This window comes from Crocuta crocuta, unplaced genomic scaffold (genome assembly GCF_008692635.1).
Source record: "Crocuta crocuta isolate KB4526 unplaced genomic scaffold, BGI_CrCroc_1.0 scaffold516, whole genome shotgun sequence".
Taxonomy (NCBI): domain Eukaryota; kingdom Metazoa; phylum Chordata; class Mammalia; order Carnivora; family Hyaenidae; genus Crocuta; species Crocuta crocuta.
The window spans coordinates 2,555,986-2,570,954 of record NW_027529538.1 but is presented as its reverse complement, the minus strand read 5'-3'; the positions used below and the strand labels follow the sequence as shown (position 1 = coordinate 2,570,954).

The following is a 14,969-nucleotide window of genomic DNA, read 5'->3' as shown; positions in this document are numbered from 1 at the left end:
CTGTCCGTGTATGATTTTCACCATGTGCCTTCACCCTGTGTTCTGTAAGGATTTCTGAAGTTCATCTACCTGTGAACTTTTTTCTATTCTGTTTTCCTTGTCTCTGTGAGGCTTTCTTTTTGTTTCCTCCACCCTGCTTTCCATTTCCAGGACCTCTCTTTGTTAATTGCTTAGTTTCATAGCAGGCTCCTCATTGTTTGCTCCAGCTTAACACGATCTAACAGATGTGGGAGAGCGCCAAGGAGGCCTTCCCCTCAGGGTTCTATCCTTAAAAGCCTGTTTGCAAGACAGAGCAGGTGAGACTAAGCTAAATGCAGGATTACAGGAACAGATCAGGAAGCTGGCTCACAGGGCGGTGGCTTTGGAAATACTCGGGACAGAAGATCCTGGCTGACTTGGTGGCCTGCCTGAACCAGGTAAAGGAGGGAGTTCTGCCTGTGCCCACAACTCTGCACCCTGGCTTGCTGCCCAGAACTCCCAGTGCCGCCCACTGCTCCTGCATCTGCTTGCGAGCCTGTGTGGGACATCTGTGTTTTGGGACGTGTACTTATCATAGGGAATTAGTTCCATGAGGCTGACAACTATGGAAGGTCCCTGACGCCCGCAGTTTGCAGCAGTGTTCCAAAGTTACCTGTGCGTCTGCCTTGTCACTCAAGTTAGAAATCCGCCATGGCTCGTCTTCCACTCAGCCTTGACAATAATATGCACTTACAGAACCTTGCTAGTAAATTGCACAGCCAAGATCATAAGCCCAGCCAGTCTGGCTCCTGAGGCTGAGCTGTCATCCCCTGGGCCATATTTATTTAAGTGGGCAGAGTCCAGAGACAGTGGTGGAGCCAGCCACTCCATGCAAGAATGCTGGCTGGCTTTTGAAACTAAGTTCTTGCCCACCCCCTCACTCCTATCCAGCCCCCGCCCCTCCAAGGCTGGGCATCCTTCAGCATTCTGTCCAGGGAAGCCATCCCCTCACTTCTCAGCGATCTCTGCTTTCTCCTCTGACTCTAGTTCATGTCCTTCCAAAGTAACCAACGGTTTCTTTGCCATCGATGCTGCTTGTTTCTTTTTCCGGGGATGCTCTTGCCTTTTCATACATTTCCTTTGGCTCTTTCAATACGTGTTTTGAGGCAAGAGAGAAGTTGGACTGTCTGTTCTCCTGCCTCATTCTGCATGTAACATCCTGTATAACTCAACACAAGCCATGGGGAGCACCTTGCCCTCATCCCCAGAGACTATCTGTACCCTCCTGCATCCTGCTGCAGTCTATCTGGAATGAATTCACCCACAGTGAGGCAGGCTGTGGTAAAAAGAAGCAGGAATGGCTGGTATTTATTTTAAACTCTTCCAACTGTTTCTCCTGAATCAATACCTCACATCCTTGCTCAAGGTTTCACCCTTGCCAAGTCTCCGTGTGCAATTTACAGATTAGTCTAGAGTTCTTGGGGGTTTTCTTTTTTAACTCATGAAGGAAGAAACAGAAAAGCAATAAGATGAAAAAGGACAGCAGAAAATGATACCGACACTAATCTCTCGGTGATAAGCACCTCACTTATCCTGCCTTGGTTTAATCAGGTGATAAGATGATAGACAAAGACTTTTCTTCCAGCTACATGAGCACCATGAAATATTTTGGGTAGGCAACTTCTTTCAGCACAGAGGGAAAAATGGGATGCTTACGGAATAAAGGAACATTAGGTGGTAGCCAATTAGCTTATGAACTAAAGCTCACCACAGGAGCCCTATATGCTTTACAAAACATTTTGTTTGATGCAGTGTTGGTGGTGACAGTTTTGTTTATCAGAAACTATTCTGTACACATGGCTAATCTGCCACTCAAAATGGGAGATGTGCTGCCAATTAACCAGAGGCTGTTCCCCAATGCCATTTACATGATTATTGTTGCTATTACTATCGTTAGAATTCGGGGAAAGGGGAATTCAGGAAAGAGACAGAATGAAAGCTTAACAGAACTATACTCTTCTACTTTCCCTTCTACTTCCAGAAAAACCCAAAGATGAATTTGTGGATTTTCACTCTCCTCAACTTCCTGTGACCTGTGGTGAAGCTAAAGGGATTTTATGTAAGGAGAAATTGAAACAAGGTAGGTTTTCTCCATCTTCTGCTCTTTGGAACCCCTAGAGCCACTAGAAGAGAGGAAAATACCCATGTATTTAATCGTCCAGGAGATAAACCCTGCAAGCTAGGCTGCAGAGAAAGAAGTGCTTGTTAACAAGGAAGTTTTGCTTTTCCATGTCATGGTGAACCTGGCCATCAGGCCACTCCACCCCCACGTGGAAGTCATCCATGGACTTCAAGTGGCACTACTTGCTGCATGTAGATGTCCCATAAAATGCAAATCATCTCCCACTCCCACAGGGTTTAGGGCTTCCTTCAGCCTGCAAGAGGAGGAAGGCAGACTCCCCTGCTATTGCTCCGTCCCTTTGGGGAGTCTCTCTGGACCCAGGCAGGTGGAACAACCACAGTTAGGGTTTGGAGGTTTAGGGTGAATTCACAGAGCATGAAATCGGATCCCGGAATGGGCCGTCTTGATCCTCCAGGATCCTCAGAGAAGTGCATTCAGAACGAAGAGGGAGTTTGGTTCACGCCAAAGGAATTTGAAATTGAAGGAAAACGGGCAACTTCAAGGAAATGGAAGCAGAGTGTACATTGCAGAGGAAAGACCTTAGAAGAGCTGCTGAAGGTATTATGACAGGGGACAGATGGGTGATGGGTTTAATTCCTTGAAGGAGGAGTGCAATTTCAATTACAGAAGTGTGAATAAATTCCATTAGGATCAAGAAAGAGCTAAATTTTTCATAGAAAAAAGTTATGAGTGATAAAGTTAGAAAGGTAGATTGGTGCTGATCATGGAGAATGTGAAATGTGAGCAAAAGGCTGTGAGGTCAGGAGAGACTTAAAAAGCGTAGACTGGGGCTATTGGGGGGATGGGAGTGAGTCAGGGAAAACCAGATGGAGACACAGATCTGAGAGCTTCCCTGCGCCCTCCACCCAATAAAGGCTCCTTCCAGACCCAGCTCATCTGGACCCCTGGGTGCATTTCCAGACCATCCTGTCCATGGGCAATCTCTCCTCTGGACTTCCCTGCCTCACACTCCATCCTGTGATGGTTTAGTTTTGACAAACCAGGCTACTAGTCTCTGTGACCCCAGACCCCAACACAACGCCTTGAAAAACACTCAAAAAATTATCACTGGAATGAAATCATAAGGATTTTGCCTACAGAGGAAGAAACAGAGAGGAGAAAGCGGGTGGGAAAGGAACTGGGAAGGAAGGACTAATGAGTCTTAGGTTTGAGTAACAGGAAATAAAATGATTTTTTCAAGTGAAGTTCAGAAGAAGAGCTGATTGGAGGATGGAGCTAATGGTGTTTCTTTCAGACACCTTGGGTTTGAGATCCATAGGATGTCCAGGTACAAATATTCACTAGGACGTGGGGAACTTCGATGCGGACAAAAGAAGAGCTTCCAGGATAACCTCATTCACTGACCCCTTCTCTCTTTCAGAAAGGACTTTTGCTCTGTCCTCCAAGAATAAGTGTCAAGAGAAAGGTAAATAGCAGGTGAATTTCTACCACATTTTCAGCCGCCATGTTGCACACTCTCTGCATTCAAAGGCTTGCCTTTGAGTCCTCAAGTTCCTCAGTCCTGTGTCACCTTTACTTTTAGTCATTGCATCTTCACGACAATGGCATTGGCACACTGGTACACGGATGTGCCATCATTATTTTCATAGTTTGGGATGGAGACACAAATAACTCTTTAAAGATTAGAGCATAAACTGATGATATGCATGTGGTCTAGAGAAAGAACTGGATATTTGGATGACTACAAACCAGAGGTGTCAGAAATAGAGTCCTCTAGTTTGAAAAGTAAATATGACATGGAGATAGACAAGAACAGAATGTGTAAGAGCAAGAAGACCATCCTTGATGGAACACAAGTATTGATTCAACATGCTCATTATCAGTGGCATCAAAATGGAATAATAGTGTTTGAACTGAGCTTTGTCTCTGGAGAGCGTCCCTCCAGGTGAAAATGGCAGTTATCCATTGTTTGCACCAGCTGCTCCTCCTCAGCCTTCTTTACTTGCTTAAATATGCCCTTGAGACACAAATCTCATTCATGACCTTCCCATTAGCTATGAACTTTCAGCAGAGGCAATGGTGCCTTTCCCATCTTGCCCTGGGGGCTGGCCTGACCCTTGGCTGGATTCATTCAAAGTTTAAAAGACAAGGGGTCCTCCCAATGCTGTTTATTGTATAAAACATCTTTTTCATGCTGATTTGCAATATCTTGATAGGTACAGAGATGCTCCTTGTAATAGCCAAAAATTAGGGAAGAATACAAATGCCCATCAGTACTCCCAAATAAACTGATACATTACTGAATGGTATTTTTTTAAAAAATGCATGGGTATAGACCTCTTCAGGTAATGGAAAACCACCCAAGGATTTTAAAGTCAAGAGAGCTTCCAGAAGCTTAAACTGGTATGTATGGAAGGAGCCAGATTTTGCTTATGTGACTCTGTAGATCTATGATTGAAAATATATCTGAATGAATTGATTATTTTGGGATAGGATTATAGGGGACATTTGCTCCCCATATTATACGTTTATGTACAGGTAGAAATTTTATAATGACCATTTATTACTTTTGTAAACAGGCAAAAAAATAATAAAGATAATTTTAATCCAGAACTTTAATTAATGGCCCCAATATTCTAGTTCCTTCTCACTCACAATGCCACACGTCAGTACGTTATAGTCAGAAGCACACTTGACCTGACCTTTCAGTCCCACCTATTAGAAGCCACATTGGGATAATGAGATTAAGTTTAGTTTTGACTACAAATGGGCTAATGCAGGCCCTTTCTTCAGCAGCGTTATCTAATACACTACTGTTACTCTGCAGTATACCCATTCTGTATTGGTGTCTCTCTTTGTATATGTGTACCATCAGGAGACTTGATGCTGTTATTCCAAACGTGTTTTGTGGCTTCCCTGTGCGATGCTGCTTCCCTGAACCAAGGCAAAATGAGCACAGGCTGAGTGCTTGTGAGAGCCTTCATCTCTAGAAGGGCCCAGTATGCAGACAGAAGTAGTTACTCTAATGGCATATGGTGGGAACTAAGAACAGTGTTTTTGCTTTATTTTGGACAGATTCTAGAGCCTTTGACTGAAGGGATTCTCATTCAAAGTGGGCCAATTTGCAAGTAAGCATAATTGGGCATAAGTAAAATCTGTAAATCAGGCATATGTCACCTTGAACCCAAAGGTCTAAAAGATGTTGGGCAATAGTTGTGAGTATTGAGACGGTCAACAATTGTTTCTTGACAGTGCCAGGGATAGAACAGCCTTCAAATGATCAAATAATGCCCAGAAATTTACTGAGCTGATGGGGCCTCATACTATGTATGCACAATGGCCTATCCCTTTCTGTGAGTTCCTCTGTGAGTAATTGTACATTCTGAACGAGTGTGTCAAATCAGAAGGATGTCATCAGCGTACTGTCACACTTATGCTGCCAGGGAAAGTCGGATGCAGTTAAGATCTTGCCTGCAGAGGTTGTGTGTGCTGATAAAGCTGTTGAGGCACTGCAGGTGGCGAGGAGTGTTATATACCTACAGCTGCAAGGCAGCTGGGCTGCTGTTGAAATAGGCACAGAACAGAACTTACTAGCCAAATATGGGACAGCAAAACACTGGCCAGGCGGATGGTGCCAGTCATTTCAATAATACTGTGTATAGGGAACTTAATAGGTGGAGTTCCTTTTGAGTAATGATATCCCACTAAATTTAAGCAAATTACCCTCTATACTCGTAGGGGAGTGACCGAAGATAAAATAGAGGAAAAACAGTTATACCTCACTTTAACCATCAAAATTGCTGCCCCCTGGTTATAATACCCACCGCCCTGAAATATCTTGTAGTGAGTGTGCACACTCTTACCCAATGAATAACGAAGTAAAATAAAATTAAGCTTTTGACACTTGACAATCAGCCTTACAAAATGGAACCCATGGACCTTTCCCCTCTGTTAAATAGTTAATGGAATCCAGTATAAATTTCAAGGATCAAAACCCATTATATAAGCTCTGTTTCAAGCAGGAGTGATTATTTCTACTGTTTCACTATTTGACTGCCCAGTTTGGCCTGTTCTTGACTTGAACTTGGAAAGAATGAGTAGTGCCTCATGGTGGATGACCACAACCTCACTGCCATGGCCCAGTAGACCCAATACAACTCAAAGTGTAAGTCAGTTGGCAGAACCAGTTAGCAAGAGAAGACAGACCCCTGGCCCCCAAGACTCCCTGCCTGTTGAGCCCGTGTCTGGTAGTTACCTGCAGGGAGGTGAGATCAACCCTTCACCAAAATCTGGGTTCAGATACCGAAACTAACGATGCAACACACGCTCCTAGAGAAAATGAAATGATTGATTACTCACATACTGAGACTTCCTTGGGAGGGTAGAGCAGGCTCCCAAGCTGGTCTGAAAATGGCCTGAGTGGCCAGAGGGAGTAGCGCCAAGTTTTATTAGGGTATGGTTGGAGCCAAGGTGAGAATTCTCTTGCTGGGACAGAGCGTGTCTGGTTTGAACTTCTCCCTGGGGCCAGGAGGGGGAGCCCATGGCTTCCTTATCGACTTACTGACTGACGAGAGGTGGTAAAAGGGGTAAGAGGAAGGGGTGGGACTTGAAGCTGTCAGCAGTGGAACACAAAAGCCGGAGTCAGAAGGTGACTGTGCAGTTGCACGCCCTTTCTCTCATCCTCTGTCATATCATGCGTGTTGGAAACTATCCAACTCCAGAGCCTAGGGAACAGGGTGTTTTATGCTGGTCACAGCCTATCAATAACCAGTGTTGTGGCTAGTCTGGCCCTCGTGGTTCCTATAATCTCATGCCTTTCAGCAATAACCATCAGGAAACTGAAAAGAATTTTTTATTACTTTTTATTACTTATAGGATGTGGAAATTAGAGAGCATACCTGGGGCCATAGTGAGATGACGGAGAGATGGAGAGAGACAAAGAGAGAGAGAGACAAAGAGAGAGAGAGAGAGAAGGAGAGAGAGAGAGAATGAGCACAGGCAAGGGTGGGGGACCTAGGGTGTGGCAGGCTCATTCTTTATTGGTGAATTTAAAACATAAGAGCTGGAATTTAAAGTACGAGAAGAGAGGGGAATAAAAGTGGCTCAGATGGTCAGTTCTTGAAATCAACCAAGATGTATAAAACAAAGGAGCCTCAGCCGGGACAGGTGGCCTGGCTCTTTATCTAGTTGTGTGGCTCGCAATGTGTTTACTCCAGAACTAAAGAGATAGCTATCTTTGACTGGGGTGGAGGGAGTGTTGAAACCATCTAGGGTTCGGTCAGCCATTTGCATTACAAAAAAGGGAAAAAAGAAAAAAGCTGTCAGGGCTCACACTTCAGAGGGGCTGGGACTCTGGATCCAACTTGGATCTCAACTGGGAGGAGGAGGTAGGTCTGGGCTGTGCACAGGAAGCTGGTGTCAGCAACCTGGGCCTGGTTAGGCCTAGTCAGAGGGCAAGAATGGCCATAGAGGATCAATTCCAGGGACAAAGAAAGGCAGACCGGTGAATTTGGGATGGGAAGGCCAGAAACTTCACCTGAACTTCAGGATTGGTGGGGAGCCCTCTTTACGGAGTCCTGAGGCCCTTCGAAGTAGACAAATTTGCTCAGGGAGCCTCCCCAATTGAGAAAGAGATTAATTTCATCCCCAAATAAAAAGGAAGTTTTGTCCCGGCTGAGTGGCCAGTTTTGAGAATGGACAAGACATTTCCATCCCTCCTGCCCTCACCCAGGTCCTTGTGCTTGTGCTGTGGACAGTTGAGGGTAGTGGCAGGATTTCTCTCCTTAGAAGTAACTGATCCCCAGCCTCTCAGTCCTGTTCTCCAGCTCCTAATGGTCTATTTTCCGCCTTTTCACCACCCAGAGGCACAGACAGAAAGGTACCTCTTCCTGATTCCTACTTTCCCTTGTACATGACGCCCCACTGTCCATCTTGTGGGGTCAGGAGAAGATCAGGGGCCCCTGCCTGTAGGTCTTTATCTAGCAGTAAGGATCACTTGTAGAATTTACTGGATCACATTCTAAGGCCATGAGAAAGACGGCGATTCCTGAGCCCCACAAAACAACCCATTTGTACAGCAGTGATCTGTCTTTCTGTTTCTGTTTGTCAGCTATACTGCCAGGGACTGTTCTGGGTCTTCCCAACACGCTTGCCTGAGATGGCACACAGGGGATGGAAACAGCTCTGAACCCAGGCATGGGTGCCTCAAGCACTAAGTTGCGTTGACACTGCAGAAAACAGAAAACAAACAAACAAAAAAAGACATCTTGTCTTCCCAGCCTTGTAAAATGAGGAAGTTGCCTAAAGCTGCATTTTCTCAAATTTCATGTACTTACAAAGCACCTGGGGTCCTGTTAAAAGAGATTTCAATTCAGCAGGTGTGCTCCCTAACCGCCTCCTAGTTAATGCTGATGCCACTCGTCCTCAGACCACACACACTCTGTGTAGAAAGGGCTTAAATGACTTCCAGTCCCTTCCAGCTCTGTCAATGTGCGGTTCAAGTGGCAACCTGAGGAAACTTTCTATCTGCTTTTCTGCGATCAACCAGAAGGAACAGACTCGTGCTCGGTGCTCTCCGGGAGCACGTGGTCAGCTGGAAACGTGCGCTCTGGAACATACAAGGATGGCATGTTACAAAGCCCCTCAGTGCTGGCGTGCAGTGGATCTCACTGATGCCGGCGCTGCTGCATTATCTCCCCTTCCAGGTGGAAAGCTCCAAAGAATGTGAGGTGTGCTGTAGAGGGGGACCACTGCTCTGCTGCATCACTTGTCCAAGAGCCTTTCATGGGGACTGTCACATCCCGCCTGCAGAGGCCGAGAGGTTAGTGAGACCCAGCCCTGCCTTCTGCACACCCTCTGGTCGCTCATCTCCAAGCAGAAGAGCAGGATGCGTGAGCGCCGTGGCTCAGGTGTGACCCAGAACAGCTAGACGGGGCGGCAGCCTATGTTCCGCCTGGTATCAGCGACAGCCTCAGGCTCTCTGAGTCTGTGACTCAGCCTCCTTGACTTCACATTGCTACTGCCCCTGGGAGGTGTCCTTTCCTGGTTTTGCAACCCCGACTCCTGTCCCAGGGGGTTGAGGATGGGAAACGCCAGTTGTTTATGATCTGCAATTATTCCGAACGACAGGAAACATGGCCTGGTTCGTGCATCTTACCACAGGCTCAACAGGCTGATAGAGGCCTCCTTCCCCACTCGTTAAGGCCCAGTTTTGACACTCAGGTGCCGCAGGCAGGGCTCCCAGCAGCTCAGATAGAGCAAGGAGGACCCACCACTCACCTTGACCCTGCCCTCCATGCACAGAGCCCCCTGTTGCCACCCTCAATGGGAGGAGGGTCATGGGCTCAGCCCCACATGACCCGGAGACTCTGGGAGGGGTCCCCTTTATCTCCCAGCTCTGTCCATCGGCCATGTCTAAAAGGAGGGCAATGGCAGCCGTAGGGACAGCGGCTGTTTCCAGGGGCCTTGCCCTCGCTCACTCCCGCCCGACCTCCCAGGAGCCCGTGGAGTTGCACCTTCTGCAGGATGGAGTCTTCAGGAAGGCGGCAGTGTCACAGGGAGTCTGAGGTCCTGGAGGGGCAGATGCAGCCCGAGGAGCAGTTGGTGAGCGGGGTGCAAACCCCAAGGCTTCTCCTTAACTCCTGACAGTGAGAAGTCCAACAGGGGGAGGGGGAGGGGGAGGGGGGTCCAAAGGAGCATCTGGCGTCTCTCTTCTGGGGATGGAGATTCGGTGCCTGCACACAGTTCCACACACCCGTGGCTCCTCGGCAAACATGGGTGGACGGCTGGCTGTGTCTGCCCGGGGAGCAGGCCTGGCTGCGCTTCTTCTGAGCTGCGTTTCACTTTAAAGGTCTCTTCACATTTTACAGAAATGTGAGTTCCTCCTCTTGAAGGCCTACTGTCACCCACAAAGCTCCTTTTTCACAGAAACCCCACATAATGTAAGTCATGTTTTGCGATTCTCGTCCTCCGGGCATCTCTCTTAAGTAAAACTCATTCTGGAGTTTCTGAGCGTGACTCCTGCAGACACAGCTGTCGGCAGAGAGCGGGTTTAGTTGCAGACTCTGGAGTGGGCCTCCCTGACTCACGCCCCACCCACCGGGTCCTGGTTCTGGGACACCCGGCGACTTGCTCCGCCTCCCATGTACCTCAGTTTCGTCTTCTCTTAGGCGGGAATGTCTTTCTTACAGACAGCACGGGGCTTAGAGCACCCCATCAGGGTCCAGGCTCTACCATAAATCCTGGGTAGGCGGCTGAACTTCTCCATCCCCTGGTATTGTCACGTAGAAAATGGGGGTAATGACAGCTGCCTGGGTCACGGGGTTGTTGTAGGATCATGTGTTAATATCGTGGCAGCGCCTAGAAGGGTGCCTGGTATAGACATGGCAGATGCTAATCTCATTATCACCCTGGAAATGAAGACTTCTGTTATATTTAAGGTGGATCCGTTTTCTCTAACAATGGCTGTGCTAATAATATCACCGCTTTTGTGGCTTTGTCCCTAGATTCGCGATTACGGGGAGCCCTTTCAGGAAGCCATGTGGTTGGACCTGATTAAGGAAAGGTTGACGGAGAGAGTGTATAGTGTGACGTGGTTTGTTCGGGACATGCGCCTGATCTTTCACAACCATAAAATGTTTCACAAGGTAAGGGGCATCTCCTATTTCTTTTGCATGCCCTTTCCGATTTTCCCTAATTTCCGAGACAGCAGAACTTTGCAAGAGTTGCAGCAATCTTGTCCTGAAGAGAGGTCAAAAAGAGTAGGCTTACAGAAGAAAACAGCCTCTCAATTCCAGCGGTGGAGAGGAGATGTCCAAGAGAACAGCAAGCAGGACAGGGAAAATCCTCGTAAACAGCACCTGAAAAAAAGCTCCATCTTCCATTCGAGGACAGACAGGATAGTTCCACTGAGGACAATCCATTTCATCCTGCCTCCTCGTTCAAATGGAGAGGAAAGGTAGTTATAGGTTACAAGGTTCTCCATGCCTCAGAAATACAAAAAATCAACGAATGAATTAAATTTGATGAAATAACTTAAACTCCCAGGATGCTCATACTTGGATTGTTTTACTCCTAAATTTCCCAGTGGCCCGAACACCCAGACTTGCCTCAGAGGGTGTTGGCTTCATCCTTGTTGGTAGGGAAACAACTCGCGCTCTTGTGCAGTCCAACACTTTCTTACCTTTACTATGCTGAGTTTATCCTGAATTTTATTACCATTTGTGCAGATATTTCTTGGGAGGTACCTAAGGAAGATTTCCATCTCCATTTAGCCCCCCACCCCTTCCTCCCACGGCACAAGTTGGCATGTCCCCAAACCACAAATTATAAACTGGTGTCTGCGTGTGGAGCTGGAGGGAGAAAGCGTCTACACAGGGAGCCCCCCATGCCTGGTCCAGGCTTAGCCTTGGAGAATGGAAGGCTCATCTTTCCTTCTAAGAGTGGGCTGTCAAGAAATGCTTTATCTTTCTCTATTTTACACCAAGCTCAGGCGTTGCTGTGATCAAAATCAGCTCTCCAGCCCTGACCATTTGTCAGTTTCAAGCTAGGAACAGGGCAGAAGCTCATCCATTTCAATACTATGGTAGCAGCATCTCCCCCCCCAAACCTACACAAACACACGCGCGCGTGCACACACACATACACACACACGCACGCACACACACACACACACACACACACTGCCTGGCTGCTGGGGAAGCACAGCCTTCAGGACAGGGAGGGCTGGGCTCCCAAAAATGCGAGTGATTTGATGGTCCTGATTCTTTGTCCTTAGATATCTGTTTGCTTTTTTTTTTTTTTTTTTTTGTCTTTCAGACTTCTGACTTGGGTCAGATAGGATTGGACTTGGAGGCAGAATTTGAAAAGGACCTCAAAGACATGTTTAGTTTTTGCAAAGCCAAAGAGAACAGCTTCCAGACTCTTTGACCCTGTTCTAGAAAGACTAAGGAACCCCAACTTCAGGATCCAGATGATGCGACCTTGCCCATCTTTAGCCAGCCAGTGAGTCTAGGATGTTATTGGCTGCCCTCTTGACTCAAAATCAGAGCCTTGTACCATCATCACACCGGTCTTTTCTTACTACACCTAAAAGTGTGTGTGTGTGTACACATGTGCGTGCATGTATGTGTGTAAAATATACCTCTCATCCCCATCCAGGGCCTCTTCCTTCTCAGTATTTACATCTCTCTTCTCCCACAGTATATATACTCATTTGCTCAACTAAAACTACAACAATACTACAACAATGGCTTCAGAATTTCTACCCCTACACCACTATGAAAAAGAAACTCAGTTGGATTCTAAATTTGGGTACAATTTATTTTTGCTTTTATATATGTATTTCATATACCATTGCAGAGAGTATTTTTCAGAATTTTCACTCCTGTACTTATGAAAGAGGTTGGTCCTCACACTTCTGTGTCCTATCATGTAAGGCTATCCCAGCTGGGTACAATAACGTAGGGCTATCCCAGCTGGGTACGATAATGCCTAACACCCTCTACCTTTTTATGTGCTCTGGAATATTTATACTGTTTTCAAAGAACCAGCTCATAAAATTATATATCCTGCTGTTCTTTGGAGAAGTAATATTGACCATGATCTCTGCTTTTTCATGGTCATTCGACTACTCAGGTATTCTCTTGCCTTTGAATCAGGTCCACTTTTATAGTTGCCTATGAAGTCATTCATCCATGTGTTTTTTGTAGTTAGCCTTATTTCTACCATATCATTTTATTCCTTCTCTTCAGAATACTTTCCCATGATTTTCGTCATTTTCTTTGTTTTCACCCTCTTTTCTGGAAGGCATTTGTAACAGTTTTTAATTCTCCCAATACTTATCTGCAAGTTTTGCAAATGTATTTTTAACTTATTTTTTTGAAATGTCGGAGCCAAGGGGTGGCTGGGTGGCTCAGTCAGTTGAGTGTCCAACGCTTGATTTCTACCCAGGTCATAATCCCAGGGTAATGGGATCAAGCCCCATGTCTCACTCTGCTCTTATACTACAGAACCCTCCTTGGGATTCTCTTTCTCTCTCTCTTCTCCCCTACCCCTCTCTCTCAAAATAAATAAATAAATAATCTTTAAAAAATAAAAAATAGGACCACCTGGGTGGCTCAGTCAGTTGGGCATCTGACTTCGGCTCAGATCATAATCTCACAGTTTGTGAGTTTAAGGCCTCCATTGGGCTCTGTGCTGATGGCTCAGGGCCTAGAGCCTGCTTCAGATTCTGGGTGTCCCTTTCTCTCTGCCCTTCCTCTGCTCGCTCTCTCTCTCTGAAAAATAGATTAAAAATCAATAAAATAAAATAATAAAATAAAATATCTTTAATGAGCCACACATATAAGCCAAGGTGTTTATCACTTTCTGTACCTCTCAGCCCCCTAATTCCAGTCTATTCACTGTTTTATAATTTAGCTTTAAGATCATTAGTAAATGTTTATTTTTACTCTATATTAATTATTTTAATTTTATTCAATTATATAAGTCATTATTTTGTTATTTTTACACTGTATAAATCATTTGTTATGTCAAATATATACCAGAATTGAAAAGCAAAAGTTAAAACTGTGTGTAATATGATCACTTATCTTCATGAGAGCATATTAATGGTGTGAATTAATGTCACTGGTCTTTTCTTGCCATAACTTCTCCTTGCTTCTTTTTCGGCTCCTTCTTCCCATCAGTGAAGTATATCTTTAAGTAATATTAAAAGAAAGGGCACCTGGGTGGCTCAGTTGATTTGAGTGTCTGACTTCAGCTCAGGTCATGATCTCACAGCTCATGAGTTCCAGCCCCACATTGGGCTCTGTACTGACAGCTCAGAGCCTGGAGCCTGCTTTGGATTCTGTGTCTCCCCCTCTCTCTCCCCGCCCCTCCCCACTCACACTCTGTGTGTCCCTCTCTCTCAAAAATAAATAAACCTTTAAAAAAAATTTTTTTTAAGTGGCAAGTTTTCTGAATCTGCACAGCTTTGAATGTCTTCTATTATTTTCCTAAATTCACTATTGGGCTACAATATGTATTTTATCACAACTTCTCACTTTCAAAATCGATTTAGACTTTGGTCCTCTGTATCAGGGCATTTCATCCTACAATGGTGAAGCCTGCATTCAGCCAGAATTCTGTTTCTTTGTCAGTGCGTGGACATATATGGGGTTTCCTCTTCCTCTCTATAGTTATGTATTTCTGACAGGATAGGATTCAATGTAATATCCTTATCATTGATCTTGCCTAGCACACTGAGACCTTACAATATACATCCCTGGTTCTTTTTTTATTAACAGCTGCATTAAATCTTTCTGATCCTTTTGTTCTGGGCTCTCTTTCAAGAACATCTCTTATCCATATGCTGGCTACCCATTGTCTGTCCCCCCTATTTATCATTTTAAAAAGAGAAAAAATAAATTCTGGGAAGCTCTCCTCTTCTCAGGTCATTAGTCTAAGCCTTAAACATGCTAACTTAAAACAACTGCAAGCCTGTGGTCAATATTTTTGAACTAATGATTTTTTATCAAGTAAATTTTTCCTACCACAATGCTCTTCTTCTCTCAAGACAAAGATAAAGAGCTTTCTGCCCCTACTAAGTTGTCCTGATCTGTGTGGTTTTTATTTGTTTCACTCTTACTTAGTGCCATAGAGAAGCGTTATGGACTAAATTATGTTCTCCCACCAAAGTCTTATTGGAAGCCCTAACCCCCAATGTGATGTACGTGGACACAGGGCCTGGAAGAGGCTATTAACAGGTGGATGAGGTCACAAGCGTGAGGTCTGAATAAGATTAGTATCCTTATAAAAAGAGGAAGAGACCCCAGAAATCACTCTGTACTCACAGAGGAAGGGCATGTGTGGAGGGAGTAAGAAGGAG

At 45.5% G+C, this 14,969-nt stretch overlaps 1 protein-coding gene and 1 long non-coding RNA gene across 7 annotated transcripts in view; one reads left to right on the top strand and one right to left on the bottom strand.

The window, feature by feature from the left end:
• The window catches only part of SP110 (SP110 nuclear body protein), a 38,292-nt gene extending 26,091 nt beyond the window's left edge, over nt 1–12,201 (top strand). For 3 of the 6 annotated variants that reach the window (XM_077761364.1, XM_077761363.1, XM_077761362.1), the window contains exons 12-19: nt 2,000–2,098; nt 2,556–2,698; nt 3,522–3,566; nt 8,806–8,921; nt 9,598–9,703; nt 9,970–10,041; nt 10,606–10,746; nt 11,918–12,201. In XM_077761364.1, coding sequence (XP_077617490.1) covers nt 2,000–2,098; nt 2,556–2,698; nt 3,522–3,566; nt 8,806–8,921; nt 9,598–9,703; nt 9,970–10,041; nt 10,606–10,746; nt 11,918–12,028 — 833 coding nt within the window. In that variant the 3' untranslated portion in view covers nt 12,029–12,201. The remainder of the gene's footprint in view (nt 1–1,999; nt 2,099–2,555; nt 2,699–3,521; nt 3,567–8,805; nt 8,922–9,597; nt 9,704–9,969; nt 10,042–10,605; nt 10,747–11,917) is intronic. The other 3 variants (XM_077761365.1, XM_077761366.1, XM_077761367.1) reach the window with 3 other exon arrangements.
• LOC144229327 (uncharacterized) lies at nt 6,985–9,759 on the bottom strand. Its single transcript, XR_013334461.1, has 3 exons — nt 9,616–9,759; nt 8,437–8,708; nt 6,985–8,328 (listed from the first exon to the last, which is right to left on the bottom strand). It is a non-coding gene; the product is annotated as an uncharacterized LOC144229327 (long non-coding RNA).
• Nucleotides 12,202–14,969: the final 2,768 nt, after the last annotated feature.